At 43.0% G+C, this 17,784-nt stretch overlaps 3 protein-coding genes and 1 long non-coding RNA gene across 8 annotated transcripts in view; 1 reads left to right on the forward strand and 3 right to left on the reverse strand.

Annotated features, from left to right (window-relative positions):
- Positions 1 to 14: 14 nt before the first annotated feature.
- Positions 15 to 596, forward strand: LOC105271638 (uncharacterized). The gene is made up of 2 exons (XR_892663.1): positions 15 to 390; positions 490 to 596. It is a non-coding gene; the product is annotated as an uncharacterized lncRNA (long non-coding RNA).
- A 111-nt stretch (positions 597 to 707) lies between these two features.
- alpha-Spec (alpha spectrin) lies at positions 708 to 9,882 on the reverse strand. Of its 2 annotated transcripts, XM_011313322.1 has the most exons (5): positions 9,715 to 9,882; positions 5,410 to 9,258; positions 5,312 to 5,353; positions 1,596 to 4,724; positions 708 to 1,096 (listed from the first exon to the last, which is right to left on the reverse strand). In XM_011313322.1, exons 1-5 carry the CDS (start codon positions 9,862 to 9,864, stop codon positions 968 to 970), a joined length of 7,299 nt encoding a protein of 2,432 aa, XP_011311624.1. In that variant the 5' UTR covers positions 9,865 to 9,882; the 3' UTR covers positions 708 to 967. The 2 variants fall into 2 exon arrangements, with proteins under 2 accessions (XP_011311624.1, XP_011311625.1); XM_011313323.1 differs by lacking the exon at positions 5,312 to 5,353.
- A 16-nt stretch (positions 9,883 to 9,898) lies between these two features.
- Positions 9,899 to 13,127, reverse strand: LOC105271639 (uncharacterized). 2 transcript variants are annotated; one of them, XM_011313321.1, is made up of 5 exons: positions 12,247 to 13,127; positions 11,596 to 12,052; positions 11,045 to 11,316; positions 10,129 to 10,214; positions 9,899 to 9,989 (listed from the first exon to the last, which is right to left on the reverse strand). In XM_011313321.1, the coding sequence occupies exons 1-4, from the start codon at positions 13,068 to 13,070 to the stop codon at positions 10,196 to 10,198; spliced, it is 1,572 nt and encodes a 523-aa protein (XP_011311623.1). In that variant the 5' UTR covers positions 13,071 to 13,127; the 3' UTR covers positions 9,899 to 9,989; positions 10,129 to 10,195. The 2 variants fall into 2 exon arrangements, with proteins under 2 accessions (XP_011311623.1, XP_011311622.1); XM_011313320.1 differs by lacking the exons at positions 9,899 to 9,989; positions 10,129 to 10,214 and having other exon boundaries at positions 10,717 to 11,316.
- A 1,972-nt stretch (positions 13,128 to 15,099) lies between these two features.
- Positions 15,100 to 17,784, reverse strand: part of LOC105271642 (Ecdysone-induced protein E74) — a 76,016-nt gene continuing 73,331 nt past the window's right edge. For all 3 annotated transcript variants that reach the window (XM_011313326.1, XM_011313325.1, XM_011313327.1), the window contains one exon: positions 15,100 to 16,353. In XM_011313326.1, coding sequence (XP_011311628.1) covers positions 15,803 to 16,353 — 551 coding nt within the window. In that variant the 3' untranslated portion in view covers positions 15,100 to 15,802. The remainder of the gene's footprint in view (positions 16,354 to 17,784) is intronic.

Raw genomic sequence — 17,784 nt, forward strand, 5'->3', positions numbered from 1 at the left:
TTATTACGCACCAAACAAACGTTCCAAAACCGATTGAAATGTGACATAAATAAAGCCTGCGCTCCACCTGGCGGGAGCGAAATAATGAGATTTTATGTTAACATAAAACGCGCAGAATTCCTCCCCTGGAGTGTTATGGGCGTTTATTTACCAATTTCTCTAGTGATTTATGTATTCTCCAGGAGTTATACCATGGCCGTTGGTATTATTTTCCTCTGCTACCTGGAAAACTGCAAATCCGTCGAGAAAACCTAGAACATGAGTAGAAAAATAGTAAAACTATTGAATTTCTAATGAATAAATTATTGTAGCATTGAGTTAATAAAAAATAATGCAAAACGATAAAATATTGTCCAGAAATGTTCATTTGTCCACTCTAAACAATTACAAGTAATATTCTAGTAACCAACACTCTAAAACTGTTTATGTATTTTTGAAAAAAGAAAGTAATTCACGAATTCGATAATTGTGGACTGTGCACTTCCGCAGATGCCCTCAGTCTCCTGATGAGAAATATATTGAGAGCTTTAATTCTCAATAAAATCGTCGTCTGGTTGCTCTTTGCGGGGAAAATCCTCGTCATCTGCACGATCCGCTTAGAAACCGTACCACACGAGCCACAAAATAACAAAATTATTAAATTTGCAACGATTATTGTAGAAATTATTGTAAAACTGGTTCAATAAAAACGAATACAAAACAAAAAATATCGTGTTCAATAACATTCATTTATACCTTCTCTACAATTACCAGCAATATTCCAATAACCAATACTCCATAAAACTGAATATGCATTTTTAATAGACTAACACCGCAAGCAACTCATCAATACAATAATTACCAAAAATTCTGGTTGTTAAATTAGAAGAGAAAGCCTGCAGTGCTCTGAATACAATCCAATGTAAAAGTCGTATAATGTTGAATAATAATTTATGCTTGAGTATACGATTACTAAAAAAAGGGATGATTAATTCTGGAAGAGGGTGCGAGTAAAATCTATGTAGTCCAGTGCTCCAATAATCGATCGTTCGTTCTTGGCGTCGACGAAGGGTTTCATACGTGCCACACAGTAATCGGCCATGTCCTTCGTAAGGTTCTGTAATCAGAAAGAAAATCAATTGTTAAACGAAATCTGTCATCGATTTATTTCACCTATCTTACGATTCCAATCTTTCACTCACCGTTTTTTATATATAATATATTTATACAAATTATATATTTCATATATTTGTATAAATATATTCCAAAAAAAATTATAATAAGGCAGTACTACAATGATACCTGTGTAATGCGTAAATATATTTATCATAATTGACTTTGAGAGGGACAAGCATTAAAGTCTGCACTCACGAATAAGAATTTCGATTATGAGCTCCGATATTTGCGAGTAGTCCTTATATATTCTCTCTCCCGGGGTGGTGGGGGTATGAACGCGAGGGCCACGAGGGCCATGGAGGTGGACTAATTTAACCAATCACTTTTTCAAATTCACTTGTGGGTCGATCCAAAGACGAGAGAGAGATTTTTCAAATAGTCTATATTTATTCTAAAGATCTCTACTATTTCCGCAACCCAAAAATAAAAAATAAACTTACCGCATAAAGTTCTTCCTTAGTGACATAAGGCCTGTCGGCAGCAGTGATTGCACGGAATGCGTTTTCAATTTCCTCAGAGCTCTGAACATTTTCGGTCTCCTTACTAATCATAAACGCCATGTACTCCTGAAGAGAGACATATCCATCCCTATTAGGATCGACAATATCCAGAATATTCTCGAATTCAGGATCAGGTTGTCCCTCCTCGACCATAGGTAAATCATACCCGAGTGCCCTGAGACAGGATTTGAACTCTTGATGATTGAGTCTTCCACTCTTGTCCTTGTCGAAATGCTTAAACATCATGGAGAACTCCTTGAGTGCATCCTCCGACACACCAGACTGATTTCTGGCCTGAATCTGCTGCTCCAAATTATGCTGCATTCTCATTCCGAGTTGATCGAGTTGATCCCACTGCTGAGCCAGTCCCACAGTGCTGTGCTCGGTGTATCTGTTATCGAGAATCAAATGCTCCTCTAGAATGGCCCCAAGATCCTCGATTTTCTTGAGATCCTGCCTGCGAGCCCTGACCTCGTGGGTCTTTCTCTTCGTGGCCTCGAGCTGTTGCTCGAGTGATCCAGACCCCTCCATCATCGACGTCCTCGTCTCCGCCAGCCACTGATGGAAGGCATTCGCATGTTTCGCGAACTCCTTCCTCAACTTATCGTTCTCCTCCTGTCTCTGGGCCTCTTTTGCGAGCTCCACATCCCTCTCTTTAATGATCTTCTGCAAATTTCTCCAGGTGTCCTCCAACGCCTCCATCGTGAACCATGTGTAGGGATTGGGTCCCACATTGAAGCTCTTTATCTGTCTGTCAAGGGCAGCGAGTGCCTGAAAATCAGCCTCAGCCGACGACAAACTCGCTTGGAACGAGGCATGCGCCTCCCTGAGTGCCCTGATCTCCTCAATACTATTGCACCTTACAGGATCAGTCAAATCCTCCTCAGCATTTTCAAACCAAGAATTAAATGCCGACGCTTTCTTCGCGAATGTCAGGTAGAGCTCCTCGATCTGCCTGAACTGGTCCTGCATCCTCAGGAGTCGCTGCTTCCTGGAGTCAGAGTCCGCCAGGAGTTTCTGCCATCGGGTGATGACATCGGCGTGTCTCTTCTGGATATTAGGGGTCTGTTCGTGTCCTGCGTCGACAAGTCTCTCCTTCAGAGTCGTAATATTCTGAATCCCCTCATGCTCGAAGGCATGTAATCCAGCATCAAATGTCTCCTGTTTCGTGAGAAGAGTCTGAACAGTCGACAAATCCCTTCCGAATTCCTCAGACCTTACATGAGTCTCTTTATCAGCAATCCATGACTCCACGACATCAGCTTTCCACATAAACTGTAGATAAGCTGAATTGTCAGTGAGTCGTGTCTTCCTGCGAGTGGCAAGGGCCCCCAATTGATCCAATTTGCTCCTCAATTGTGTGCAGCGTTGACCAATGGCCTCTCCCCTATGATTTCCAGAGGCAATGAGGGACTCCCCAGCCTCGCAGATGTCCTTGCAGCGTTCCCCATGAGCAGCAAAATCGGTTTCAAAGGCCTCGTGCTTTTTCAGGAGCCCCTGAACAGCTGCCATTGTGTCTCCATAATCTTCTACAGAGAGAAGTTGCTGTTTCTCAGTGATCCAGGCCTCTTCCTCCTCAACTTTAGCCAGGAACTGCTGATAAGTGAGTGATTCATCGAGTTTCTGACCCCTAGTGGCAGCCAATTGTTTCAGCTCAGCCCACGCCTGATTGAGAAGCTTCAGCCTCTGTTCGATCTCAGGTACTCCTAAATTCGAGACATCCATCAGCTTCTCCCCGGCCTCCTGTACCGCCTGAATCGCTGGCTCGTGACTCCCCAGTTCAGCCTCCAGCCTCTTGTGTTTTTTCTTCAGGTTCTGAACTCCAGTCAAGTCTCTACCATAATCGTCAGATCCCACGAGCAATTTTTTCTCCTTGATCCAGCTCTCCTCGTCAGCAATATCCCTGAAGAATTGGTGGAGAGTGTTAGCTTCATTGAGTCTTGCCTGTCTGTGAGCTGCCAAATTACGGATTCTCTCGTATCTCTCGTTGATACTCTGTCTCTTCTCCTGAATACCGGCTGCATCGAACTGCCCACTCTCGATCAAAGAGTCAGCCTGTGCATTCATATCCTTAATTCTCTCCTCGTGTGCCTGAATATCAGCCTCCACCAGTTGATGTTTCTTCATTAGATTCTGAACAGATGCGAGATCCTTTCCAGCGTCCTCAGAGGTCAGTAAACTCTCGACCTCACCCAGCCAAAAGTCCAGATCCTTAACGGCTGCGATGTAAGTTCTCTGCTTGTTGGCTTCCTTGAGCTTCAGGGACTTCTCCGTCGTCTTCTGGGTGAGGTACTCCCACTGATCAGCTATTGACGCCAGTCTCTTCTGGACTGCGTCCTCTGATCCAGCACACTGATGTTTCTCGATGAGATTTCCACCCATCGCCAGGACAGACTGAATTCTGTCAGCATTGGCTGCCAATTCTGCCTCGAATGCCTGATGCTTCTGGTGTTTCGACTGAATATTCGCTGGGTCTTTGTAATTCTCCTCAGTCGCTAATTGAAGTTTCTCTGCAATCCAGTTTTCCATTTCGTCAGCGTCTCGAGAGAATTGCTGGAGTGTCTGAGACTCTCCCAATTTCGATCGTTTCTCGATCAGGGCGTCCTTCAAGTGCTTCCAACGATCCAGCACTTGACAGCGACGATCGTCAATCGGTTTGGCTGCGTAATGCTCAGCTGCTATCAGCTGATCAGCCAGTGTCTGGAGTGCAGCGATTTTCTCCTCGTGTGCGTTTATCGCTTTGTCGAAGTCTTCGTGTTTTTTAATTAATGCCTCCACGTTGTCACTGCTGTCGACCGCGTCGGCGGAGCTCAGGAAGGCCTCACGAGCGCTCATCCAATTTTCTGCTTGCTCGCAGTCTCGACAGAATAGCTGGAGCTCCAGGTTCTGGTCCAGTTGCATTCGACGCTGGATCCACGCCTTTTCGAGCTCCTGACGGGCTTCGGCCATTGATTCGAGTTTTTCCTGGATTTCAACGCTGGCGTAGTGGGAGGATTGAAGGAGTTGTTGGCCGAATAACTCGAAGGCCTGGAATGTACCTGCACGTGCGTCCACTTCCGTTCTGTGCTCCTGAAAGATGAGAATTCAGTTACATTCACGGAGTACTCAAAGGTACTTAGGGATCTAGTGTGGAATCTAAGGGAGATAGCGAAATATTTATACAAAAGCTTTCGTGGGAAATTTCAACAGCTTCGAAAAAGGTGGGATGTATTTTTTTCATGGGACTAGTCGATTTTCAGATATTCGGGAAAAATCGAATCGAGAGAACAGGGAGTTAAATAGAAGGGGAGTGGTTTTTCGGCGTTAGCGCGGAATCTAGGGGAGATAGGAAAATTTGTTATTAGACTTTTTTGTAGAGTGTGAAATTTCCTACAAAAAAGTCCCGACGCGAATTTCTGTAGCTCTCACGGATTACGATGTATTCAATAAAAACGAAAACTGAAAGTTAGTGCAATGGCTCCGTTTCGTAATTCTGTTAATGCACAAACGGCGAATTATTAATTTTTACTATTATTATTATTGTTATTATTATTCATTATTAAATATCTCTACAATAGCGACATGTTAATTCTCTCAAACAAAACCCGAGCATTACTCCTCACTCCAGCGAAATCTAAATAAACCAAAAAAAATCCCATCATGCAAAAAACTGGTACCTCGAGGATTCCATATCTCGCGTCAATTTCGGATCTGTAATTCTACAAGAATTCACGATAGAGTCCCAGCTAATTCCCAAATATAAAAAAAAACTCACCTGATGCCTCTCAAGAAGAGCCTCAGCACCAGTGACGTCAGACGCGAGTTCCTCACTGGCGACAAGTCCCATCATAGAATTAATCCAGGCCATGAGATCCCTGTAATCACTGAGGAATCTCTGAAGATCGTAAGAGTCCAGTAATTTCTCCTTCCTGGAGTTGGCCTTGGCAGTGAGTTGAGTCCACTCCTCATTGATTTCCTTCTGCTTGGCATAAGTTTGCTCAGCAGTGTCAGGATGTGATTGCATAAGCCTGTTGGCAGTGTCATCCAACTGTTTGATCTTATCCCCAAGTGCAGCCAAATCCCTCTCGAGCCCCTCGTGCTTCCTCTGCAATGCCTGAACACTTCTGAGATCCTTGCCAAGATCATCATTATTCAACGCAGCATCCTTCTCCCTGATCCAGTCCTTAGTCTCATCAACATCCCTATGAAATCTCTGTACCTCATGTGCAGAGCCCAATTGACTCGCCCTCTCAGCAGTCAATGTCTGAAGACTCGTCCACTTCTCATTGAGATCCTGAATTTGTGTTTGAATTTTGAGTGCAGCCTCAGTCTGCCCAAGACTCATCAACTGGACAGCAATCTCATTCATCTCAGCAAGCCTGACCTCATTAGCCTTGAGATCAGCCTGAAAATCGTCGAACTTCTTCTGCATCACCTCCACCTGCTCGAGATCCTCACCCACATCCTGGACCTGTGCATGATTCTCCTTGTCCTTGATCCAGGTCGCCAATTCAGCGGCTTCTCTCACAAGAACATAAGCCTTCGCTGTTTCATTGAGTTTATTCTGACGCTCGTGTGCCAATTGGAGTAGATCATCGTACTGTCCCTGAATTTGCGCCTGTCTCGCAGCAATTGAGCTCTGCTCTCTGGCAAGATTCTGCTGAGATGCTGACAGTCCAACCTCTGGCTCCACTCGTTTAACATAAGCCGCTGGAACAAATCCCTGACGATCGTTCACCTCAACCTTCCACCAGTCCTTGTTATTAGAGTTCAATAGAGTCAGAGTATCTCCTTTTTTCATGGAGACCTCCCTAGGAGATTTCTCTGCATAATCATAAAGTGCAACGACGCACTCTTTTCCAGCGATATCAACAGTTGGTGTCTCCTGTTGTCTGCAGGCAGCTGCCTGATCCCGGAGTGCTCCAATGGTGCTGGCAAAAGCCTCAAGATCACTGACGAGTGCTTCGTGTTTCTTCAGAAGAGCCTCAGAGCTATCCTCGTCCTTACCATAATCATTATTCATGACAATCGGACGTTTCTCCTTCATCCAGGACTCAGCCTCATTGGCATCAGCGAAATACTGATGCGCCTGGAGAGAGTCGTCGAGATCAATTTTCCTCTGTTTGGCTTTCTCCTTGAGCTGTAGCCAGTGCTCATCGAGTGCACTGAGCCTCTGGCCAATTTCATCAGCAGCAAAGTGACCATCCGACAGCATTTTCGATCCAGCTTCACAAACAGCTGCCACCCTGGGCTCGTGATTATTTATCTCAGCAAGTACAACCTGATGCTTCTTCTGTAAATTCTGAACACCAATTAAATCCCTACCCCTGTTAGTGGAAGCAGCTACTGGCTCTTTCTCCCTGATCCATGCCTCCTCGTCCTCAATATCCCGGAAGAGCTGTTGCACCTGGAGTGAATCCAGGAGTCTCTGTTTTCTTATGCTCATGGGTCTCTGGAGTGCGGCATAACGACTCCCCAGTTGTTCCTGCTTAGACCTGATGTTCTCAGCATCAAAGTGACCAGAGGATACGAACTTCTCAGCAGCTTGAGCAATTACCTCGATTCTATCGGCATGTGATCCCACATCGGCCTCCAGGAGTGCGTGTTTCTTCTGAAGATTCTGTACACTCGTCAGGTCCTTTCCATAATCCTCACTCATCAGTTGACCCTCGACTTCGGACAGCCAGAGCTCAATGTCCTCGACAGTTCTATTAAACTGCTGCTGCTGCAATGCCTCTTGGAGTTTTGTCCCCTTCTTGTCGGCTGCCCTGGCGAGGCTCTCCCAGAGGGAAACAATCTCATCGATTCGTGATTTTATTCTCTCCCTTGCGTAGTGCTCACCATCGATGAGCTCCTGCCCAATGCTCACCATCTCTTCCATCCTCGTCTTATTAGCGTTGAGCTCCTGTTCGAAATTCTGGTGCTTCTGGACTTTTCCATTGAGATTCGTTGGGTCCAGATAACTGTCGTCAGTTGCAAATTTAAGTTTCTCATTTACCCAACCCTTTGTCTCATCGCAATCCCTCTCGAATTGCTGAAGCTTGTAGGCATCCTCGAGTTTTCTCCTGCGTTCAGCTGAATTCACGAGCAGAACTGATCGTCTCTGGAGGAGAGATTTTCTCCTCTGGGCAACATCGTCAGCTGCGTAGTGTTCACCCTCGATCAATTTACCAGCGAATTCATCGAGTGCCTTGATTTTCTCCTCCTGAGCTGCCAGGGACTTATCAAAGTCCTCGTGCTTCTTTATCAGAGCCTCCACGCTGTCCAGGGAGTCGCCCAAGTCCTCATTTGCCAGGAAGGCCTCTTGCTTCGCCATCCAGGCGTCAGCCTGCTCCGTATCTCTGTAGAAGAGCTGAAGGTCCATGCACTGCTCGTAGAGAATTCTCCGTTGTTCCCACAAGGCGAGAAGACTCGACTTGTCCTCTGCGAGGGAATCCAATTTCCTGGCAACTTCTTCTGCAGCGTAGTGTTTTCTCTCGAGGAGTTTATTCCCTGCTAGAGTTGCTGCGTCAAAACTATCAGCTCTGGCGTCGATCTCTCCCTTGTGCTCCTGATGACGTTCAAGAAGTGCCTCAGCACCTGCCACATCCTTGGCAAGCTCGTCTGCTGATATTATCGCACGCATGTCGTTCATCCAGGAAACGAGATCCCTGTAATCAGCGAGAAATCTGTGGAGATAGTAGGACTCATCTAACTTGAATCGACGCTCCTTGGCTTTGGCGGTGAGACTCTCCCAGGACGCCAGGATCTCGGCTCTCTTCGATTGGATCTGCTGGGAGTGATCGACCTGGTGAATTGCTGCGAGACGATCTGCCTCGGCTCCGAGAGTCGCCACTTTGTCCTCCAGTGCTGCCAAATCTCGCTCTATACCCTCGTGCTTTCGTTGAAGTGTCTGGACACTCGCCAGGTCTCGACCAAAATCGTCTGACGACAGCACCACGTCCTTCTCAGCGATCCACGTCATCGTCTCGTCTGCGTCGCGATTGAATCTCTGGATCTCGTGGGCTCCGAAGAGCTTCTCCTGTCGTAGAATTGCGAGTTGCTTGAGTCGTTGCCAGGACTCGTTGAGCTCCTCCTTGCGACCGAGGATTGTGTCGCGCTCTGGGTGTCCATCAAGGAGTAATTTGTCAGCCAATTCATTTACTTCAGTTACTCGATACTCCTGGCTGGCCATGTCCTTCTGGAACTCATCGAATTTTCTCTGGAGGACCTCCACGTGCTCCAGGTCCTGGCCGAATTCGTCGGTCGTGACGAATGCCTCTTTGTCGTGAATCCAGAACATCACTTCGTCGCAATGGCGGATAAATTGCACAAGGACGAGGGCCTGTTGCAGCTTCAGCCCCTTGTCGGCTAGACGTGAGAGGAGGAGCTCCCACAAACGGTGAAGTTCTTCCAGTCGTTTGCGAATCAAATCACTGGAGAAGTGGTGCTGGGCTATCATCTCTGAGCCGGTGTTGTCCAGCAGGACAATTGCGTTGGAATGAGCTGCCACTTCTGCCTCGAACGCCTGGTGCTTCTGGATTTTTGCCTGGAGGTTCGTCGGGTCCTTGTAGTTCTCGTCAGATGCTGCTTGCAATTTTTCGTAGATCCAACCCTCGAGTTCGTCGGCATCGCGCTTGAAATACTGAAAATAACGGTTTTATGTCGCCATGTGATTTGTTTTTCGGCGATATCCCGGTAACCGTTTGCTTTAGAGAGAAACGTTATGAGACCTTTCTCGCAGATTATTCAGATCTCTGAATAAAATTTCTTATCGTATATATCCGTAAACCTCGACCTTTAGACGATATGAGCGAAAATTGTATAACGATTTTCGAATCACGTGGTTGACGTTTCAGGATTTTGTGTTTGTTTTTTCTTGATATCTCCAGAACCGTTGGGTTTAAGCAGAAAAGCCAGAGAACCTTTTTGTAGCCCGCAAAATTGTACACCAAAAAAATTCTCTGTCATTTTCCGCTTATCCCCTCTACTGCGAAGATATCCCCAAAAAACAAATTCGTCCTTCTCAAAAAATTCGAAAAAAGGCTCTCACAAGTTATCCATTCGAAATAATCAACAATCAATTAAAATAAACACTCACCTGAAAGCGACGTGAGTCCTCGAGTTTATCCCTCTTGCTCCTCGCCTCTGACTTAAAATTCGAGTATCTCCCAAGGACTTGTTCCCTCCTCTCCTGGATGTCCTCTGGATTCTCCAGGATCTTCACCTCCTTCGGTGTTATCTGGTCCATCTTGACTGTATCGGACGTTGAAACGTCCCCGGAGTAAATTAGCCTCAATAATCTAGCCCCAAAATGGCCGTCGGGTGTGGCAGAATACAAGATCGATAAATTTCAGTTTGCGTCCTCTCACTGATCTAAAATCAGAAAATGCCAATTTTTCACATTACACGATTGTTCAAACTTTTAAATTCACTTCTCCACTGATGGCTCGAGTTTTTGAGAGACTCTTCGAAAATTTTGAATGACTTTTAGATATTATTTTGGCACTCGTACCGGTTTTACTTCAGCTTCCCACGGGTAAATGAAGAAAACTGGGCGGAAGACGTCACAACAGCGCCACTTACGGTAAATTTTTCAAACTGGGGAGGGGAATTGTAACAATATTTTCATTATCCCCACACTCATAACATTGGAATTTCGAACAGCCTATAGGTATTTTTTTTCCCCAATTATTTCAATGAACTGTAAGTTATTGAGTTTAAAATGACTCATTTCTCTCTTCCCAACACACATGAAATCCATCAATCCATCAATTGTACAGAACTTTAAATTGTTTATAATAATTTATTTTGTAACAATTATTTATTTAAGTTCTCAATTGTTTTATCTTTCATTGAGGAATTATTGAATGTTCGTTCTGGCGTCTATTGAATTCGTTTCGGAGATATTTTGATGTTTTCATTGTGAGGCGAGGATGAGTTCTGAGACATTTTTCCGGTGGGAATATTGTGGATTTGGGAAAATTTCTTAGAATTTTATCTATGGAGTGGGGGCTTGAGGGTCGTATTTACGGTTTAACGCATCATGATTTATTTTTAGAGACTCGACGCGTGACATAATGCGAATAGAAAGTACGTGATGTCATCTTTATTCGATTCATTCTTTTTTTATTCGAGGGTATTTGTTTTGTTTACATTTTTCTTTCCTTACAATTCATATCCATAACACCACCTGACAATTTTCCACGAGACATTTTTTTTTCACACATTAAAACATTTCACAATTAAAACAATTCAATTTATCGAATTATCTATCAAGCAATAAAACGACCACTATTTTTTTTTATGCGTTTTCTTCGGGAATAATAAAATAATAGTACGAAAGAGAATGGAATTTGTGGAATAATTAAATATTTGGTGGCAACAATTTTTGAATTTTATCAATTAACTTTTTGGCAACTTTTCCGTACCTTGATTTTGAGTATTTCTTGTGGACGACGTGACTCTTGGAGGAGCGGTAGCAAGACTCTGCGATGTTTCTTATCAAAAGGTTGCGATAGCAGTTGATCTCCTCGTCTTTGAGTTTTCCGAATGCGTATTTTGTGCGCCAACGAGTGAATGGGGTGCAGTACAGGGTGCTCTCAGGTTCCATGACGAGAGTAATCGCCAATTCTGCAGCTGTAGCTGTCAAGAGGATCGGGCAGATCTTCATGAGGTCATCGTCGAGGAGAGCCAGGTCCAGCTGTCGTGATAAAACACATGAAAAAAATTATTCGTAATTTCCATTACTCTCCGGAGACTATATCTCCGAAAAAAATTTTGTTGGAATTTTTTTTTGGGTCTGAAAATTCCCCACAAAAAAATCCTCTTCATATTTTTTTCTATTCCTACCAGGTCTAGAGATATTCGATAAAAACTCGGAAATGGAATGCCTCTCCCAGAAGAAGAGATATCACCGGAAAATTCCCCCACAAAAATTGAAATGAAAATAAATAAATCCCTATATAAATAATACACTCACCATGTACCCTCCGAAGTAGTAGATCTTCTCCCGTTCCTCGCACCCGATGAAATCGGAATGATCAACAGTGAGGATGAAATAAGTGAGCATAGAGAAAGGATCAGGATAAGTAATCCAAAAGTTCAATGCCTGAAGAATGAGGCCCTCGGCAGCCCTGACATCGTCCTCAGTATAAACTCCATCAGCAAAATGTGCCATTCTCTTGGCCCCCGGGATGCGATAGACGATATAATCCTTCTTCATGACGATCCACAATGCAGCGATCATAATGAGCTGCAGCTTCTGCACAGGAATTCTCTTAGCCTGGAGCACATCGTCGAAGATCCTTACGGTCTGATAGATCATGTGAGAGGGAAGGCCATTATGACTGCCAATACGTAGCAAAAAGTGTACGACTGTCTGCCTCTGATCTGAGCTGGCATTGAGGTGTCGATAGTTCGGAGTAAAATTCCGGAACCTGAAATTGACATCAATTATTTTTAAGATTATTTATATTAAAATAAAAAATGTTTGTAAATTAATAAATATTTTACTGCTGAAGGCTATCGATCCTATGACTAACAAAATATTATTTATATTATTAATATCCTCAAAATATTAATATCCTGATCACTAGCCCATACCGACAAAAAAAAATTCATAATTGCCAACCTGTTCTTCTCCTCCTCGAAGAGCATGACCTCATCAGGGTAGGGTAGGTTGATCTGTGGGATCTGTCCACCTAGAGGACACTTGCACGTCACCTCTTCCCCGTTGTGATCGTGAGTGGATCTGTGAAGAACTTTGATCTTCGGAGGCTTAGGGGGTGGTACATCGTGAGGAGTGACCCTGGTGGGTTCGAAGTGCTCTCTAATGAGTTGATTGACTCTCCTGGCAGGTATAATCTGGGGTATGGGTGCCCTGGCAGCTTCATCGATGGAGTGAAGCCTCGCCAGACGCCTGAAGGTCCTTTTTTGCCTGCCATCTGGTCTCTCCCTGACCTCTGACTTCTCCAACTCCTCCTTTTCCACTCCCATCTCCTGTCCAGCCAACTCCCGCCTTTGGAAAAAATTCTTGGCCTTGCTGAAGGCTTCAAAAGTCTTCCTGGAGGGCAGCTGGCCATCCAGTGGCAAAGGCCTCATAAATCTCGTAGTCAACTTCTTCGACTCCTCCAGCTCCTTCTCCTCCTTGCTCTCGTTGAAGACGTGAAACCGAGTCTTGGTGAACACTCTGTCCTGCCCCTGGACCCTCTGGAGACTGGAATTATGGCTAGTGGATCGGTTCTTCACTTCTCCAAAGCGTTTTGGAATGGATCCTGTGGGCTCGAAAATCGCCCTGATTCTATCATCCACCTCCATAGAGCTGATACTAACGCGTTTCTCAGACTTCTTCAGGGCCGAGGGCATCAGGTTCTCCTTGTCCTTGTTCTCAGAGGGTTTCAACCCCCATGTGATTCTCACTGGTGACGCTCCCTTACTCTCCACATTTTCAGACATTTTTTTTCCTTCGACTTTTCACTTCGGATTTTGCAAGTGTAACGATCCGTTCGGCGACCAGAACTCAACTGAATTGAAATTTCAGTATTTGCTTCTATTTATATCCCCCCTCTTTCGAAGGACTACTTTTGTGTATTTACTATCTCGGATACCCCGAGGACTCGGGGATTAACGAGTCTTTGTTGTGGGATTAAAGCCGGAAAGGAATTTATCAGGACGAGTAGATTCACTTGAAGCCCTTTATGATACATCATGATTTTTATTAAATTTCACCTACAAACAACGAATCACAGAACGTTACATTAGAGTTCCTTACGTCAATCCATCATAATTTTTCATATTTTTTTTTCACATTTTACAATAATCATTACAATGATCCCTATCATAATAAAGTCTTATTCGTTAAAATATCTCGTAATCAATGTTATAGATATCGTAAATTTACTGTATCCCTCCTAAAAATAGGTATCTGCGTGTCAATTTTTCCAATCCTCAATTCCCTAATCACTCACAGAAGTTGTCGTAGGTACTTCATTCAATTGTACTTGATCCATCACGATCCAATGGATCACAAAAATCCAATAAATCATGGAGTAGAAAATAATAAATCGGAGCAAGTGGGGATATTAAGTACTGACTTCGTTAAAAATTCTTTAAAACAGTATTCGTTTCATTATATCATCTTTTAGTTAAAGGCAACTCTTTGTCATTACGTAAAAGGCAATTCGCTTTGTATCATCGTGTGTCCTGGCACTCCAGGTTGGGTTTAAGACCTGATTAATCCGTCTTTCCAAATATTTATGTTTAATTATTGTTAAATGCATGTGTGGGTCCGTCACAGGAGTAATTGGCAGTTGGAGGTCACAGTGTGACTAAAAATCAGCAGAAACGAGTGTTTTTTTTTTTATTTCTCGTTATAAAAAATTTTTTTTCCCCTGTTTTAACTCTGAGTTTCACTCGAAACAAAATATTCCCGAAGGCATCAATCGAGAAATGAAGTCCTCATATTTTGAGAGAGCAGTTTCGTCTTATTCTAGAAACCATTCAACTATCTCTTCACCTGTTGAGAGGAGAGAGTTTATTCTATCAATGAATAGAGGTTCTTCTGAATTCTTAAATCGACATCTCTATGTACAAAATTAAATCTATGGGACACTTTGAAAGCTCACGTCATACCCCAGGGGCGATTAATAAACAACTCATTGTTTCAGCAATGAAGAGGTGCAACGGTTCAAAGAGATTATCTCAAAATCCATGGTAGACTCAAAAAAAATCATAGAACCTTCTTTGTAGCTCTCAATTTATCCCTCAAAACATGTCTCTACAAATATTCCGCTATCGATCCTCGATTCCGAGATAATCCGCAGTGAGTCACCGAGAAAAATTCTCTGATCAAAACAACAACAAAAATTTCGTTTCTCTTCCATCCTCGATATCTCAGAAACTATAAAAGATAGCGGAAACATTGTTGGACCTTTTTTATGGAGCAGAGTGAGGACTACAAAAAAGTCTAATGGTAAATATTTTTATCGCCCACTGATTTCGAAATATTCGATGAAAACAAATGCGCAATGCAATTGACGCGAACGGTTTCACCTCTTCACTCCCAATGAATTAAATTGTAACTTACAGATAGACTATATACACCCCAGGCTGATCACAGTGTCTGCTGGTCAACGACGTCTCAATAATTGGAAGCTTCAATGGTCATTTTGTTAAGAGTGTGCGTATCGATATTCTGAGCATTGGTTTCTCGATATAAGAAATATATAAGAAAATTGGTAAAAACGTTGTACTTTATTAGATTCTATCTAGACGCCGACCTGTGATCCACCGACGTGATATTATATTTAATATCTCACAGAGACACATCAACACTCGCCATTTACTACATAACATACAATATATATTTATATTTATATAATAATATAATATTCAATAATAGATACTACTGTTTATTCCTCTTTATATAATATATACAGAGACAGATAGTCTGTCCCGATAATTCTATGAACCATTAACATACGAATTTTTTTTTTTCCTCTGTTTTTCTCAATTTTTTTTTTTCCCTCGTAAAACTGTTTTTGGACCTCGTGTCAGCACCTGTTGCATTATTCGAGATGATTTTACAGGTGGGGCGTTAGAAATAAAAATATCACCCTCCCTGGATCCCCTTTTCTCTCAAACCTTTTCACAGCCCACAATTCGTTTCATATACACCACCGCGATCTCTCCCCCAGCGTAACAATTTCCAATCGAATACAATAAATAATTTATCCAATGTACAATCTACAGGGGACCTCTACGATTTTTCAAACTCTCGAGCCATTGCAGTAATTTTTTTAAACATCAATTATAAATTTTTAAAACAATTTTACAAAATATATAAACAAAAATTCATTGCAGTTCGTAATTGTTAAAGAACAACGCTCTAAAGATCTATACTACAATTTTTGTGGTTTATCCCACAAATATTAAATTTTTCAATGAAGAAAATAATTGATGTGTAATTAATTATTGAGTTCTCCTGCAATAGGACAGAATTAAACAAATTCTCAGTCTCCCCTCAATCAATTCACCCGAAATTCCAACGAACATTTTTTTTTTCTCTAAATCACAACAAAAGATAAAAGGACGATGAGAATTTAGTGAATGAGAGTCAGAGAGGGTTGAGTCTGTGGTACATGCCACATGGGGACTTTGTCAAAAACCCACAGGGGATAGGCCTTATCTCACGCACCCGTGCAATCAATCTCGATAATATCCTTGGGTACATCGACAAACTGGTAAACAAGCCTCTGTCCATCGACTTTAGCGAGTATTCCCCGTTGGTAATAGTATCTCAGGGCGCGACCCATTGTCTCGTAATTCATATCTGGTTTATTCTTGTGGAGGCCCCAGAGTCTCGACACCGCTTTACTATCGACGAGTTTAAAAACACCCCTCTCGCGATTCGTCCATTTTATGTAGCGCGGGCAGTACTCCCTGTCCTGAAGGAGCTTAAGGAGAAACTCCCAGAGATACGTGGTGGAGCCCTCGCGGGATTTTCGTTTGACAGCTGCACCGTCTGCCTGACGTGCCTTCTTCAATTTACTCTTTTTAGCGCGCGGAGGAAAGCCAAGCTCCAGGAGGTAGAGATCGTCGGATACTGAACTCGTTGCGGCCTGAATTACACTTGTTGGTACACCCCCTGGGCCACGGGGTGGTGAAGGGGTGCAGGGGGCTGCAAATTGCGCCCCTGCGCCGTACATCGAGTTCACGTAGCTGTTGTAGCTCTCCGACACTGAAACATTAAAAATTGATTTTTAATTCTATATAACACGTTACCAAATCTCAGGAGGGATTTTTTGTAAAGACCTTTTTTACAGAGAATTTCACACTCTACAAAAAAGGTCCTATACAAACTTTTGTGGGATGAGGGGTTTTTGAGATGGGCGGGAAAACGTCTGGAGTGAATTCGCGTGAAGTGATTTCGGAAAACCGTCGGTTGTTGCAAGATATCTCGGGATAGGAGAGGGATAGCTCCGGAAGGTTAAGGGCCTTTTTTGTAGTCCGGAAATAGATCTATGAAATTGATTTTATGTGAATTTTACGTATCTTTGGTAGATTTTGAGATATGAGGGAAAGAGGGGGTGATTCTGGAAAGAGTGGAGGATCGGTTATTGAGGTAGCAGGAGAATAATTACCGATTCTGGAATCGTGACTGTTTCTACTTGCAATAGATAATGTTTGAGGTCTGTTTTATCCGTGGAAAGTTGAGTAAAATACTGACAGATGGCGCATCGAAACGGTCGAATGCCTCAAACAAAGACTATCGTCATCGCAATCATTACGTCGATATCACTTGGAATCTAGGACAATTTTAATGACGATATATCTCTGTCAAGAGGCACTCAACAATCACCGATAAGACAAGTGATTTAAGTAGACGGTGAATTGTGTCAAAACACCCACAATTATGGAATAAAGGCGTAAGATCGAGTCTTCAAAATGAGATTGCGATTAGATACAGGCGAGAATTATCATCAACATGACAATTCTCATTGGCATTTTCATTCACACCAGTCAACACCGTATTTTCCTTTCCCGGAAATCGCGAAAGAAATTCAACTACTCAGTCTTGTAATCCCATCTTGTTGGCGCGAATTTCCGCGTCGTTATCTCACGAAAATAACCGTTATCTCGATTTTTAATGGGGCTATCAGTGATTATGAAATACATGCGATAACTCCGGGCAAATGAGAAAAATTCAACCAGTCAATTCTACAATATTTAAATTTTTAAATGCCTGTGTTCTTGATCTTCGTAATCCAGATGACCCGTCCTATACTATCTGGATTATCCGGTGATAATCCACTTAATTCTAATTCGATATTCTAGCGGGCCACAATATTTCTGCAATCACCTCCATATCAACACATTTCCCTCGAAAATATTGCGCATTCTATTCCGCGTAGATGCGAATCTACAATAAAACTGAATAGCATCTGCAGATAATGATCTAGATTGCCGGACAATCTGAAGATAAAAATATCTCCTAAAATTTGGCCATTTCAAAATTCAGCGAGTGATGTCGCGACAAAATGGCGTCTGATGATGTGTCATCATGTGGCTAATCATCTCGACTTACCGTGCGCACCCCCCAGACATCATTACCACACGGATATGACGGCACTTTACCCCATTACTCCCACCGAGAAAAAATTCAAATGAA

Source organism: Fopius arisanus, unplaced genomic scaffold, assembly GCF_000806365.1.
Source record: "Fopius arisanus strain USDA-PBARC FA_bdor unplaced genomic scaffold, ASM80636v1 scaffold00115, whole genome shotgun sequence".
NCBI lineage: Eukaryota > Metazoa > Arthropoda > Insecta > Hymenoptera > Braconidae > Fopius > Fopius arisanus.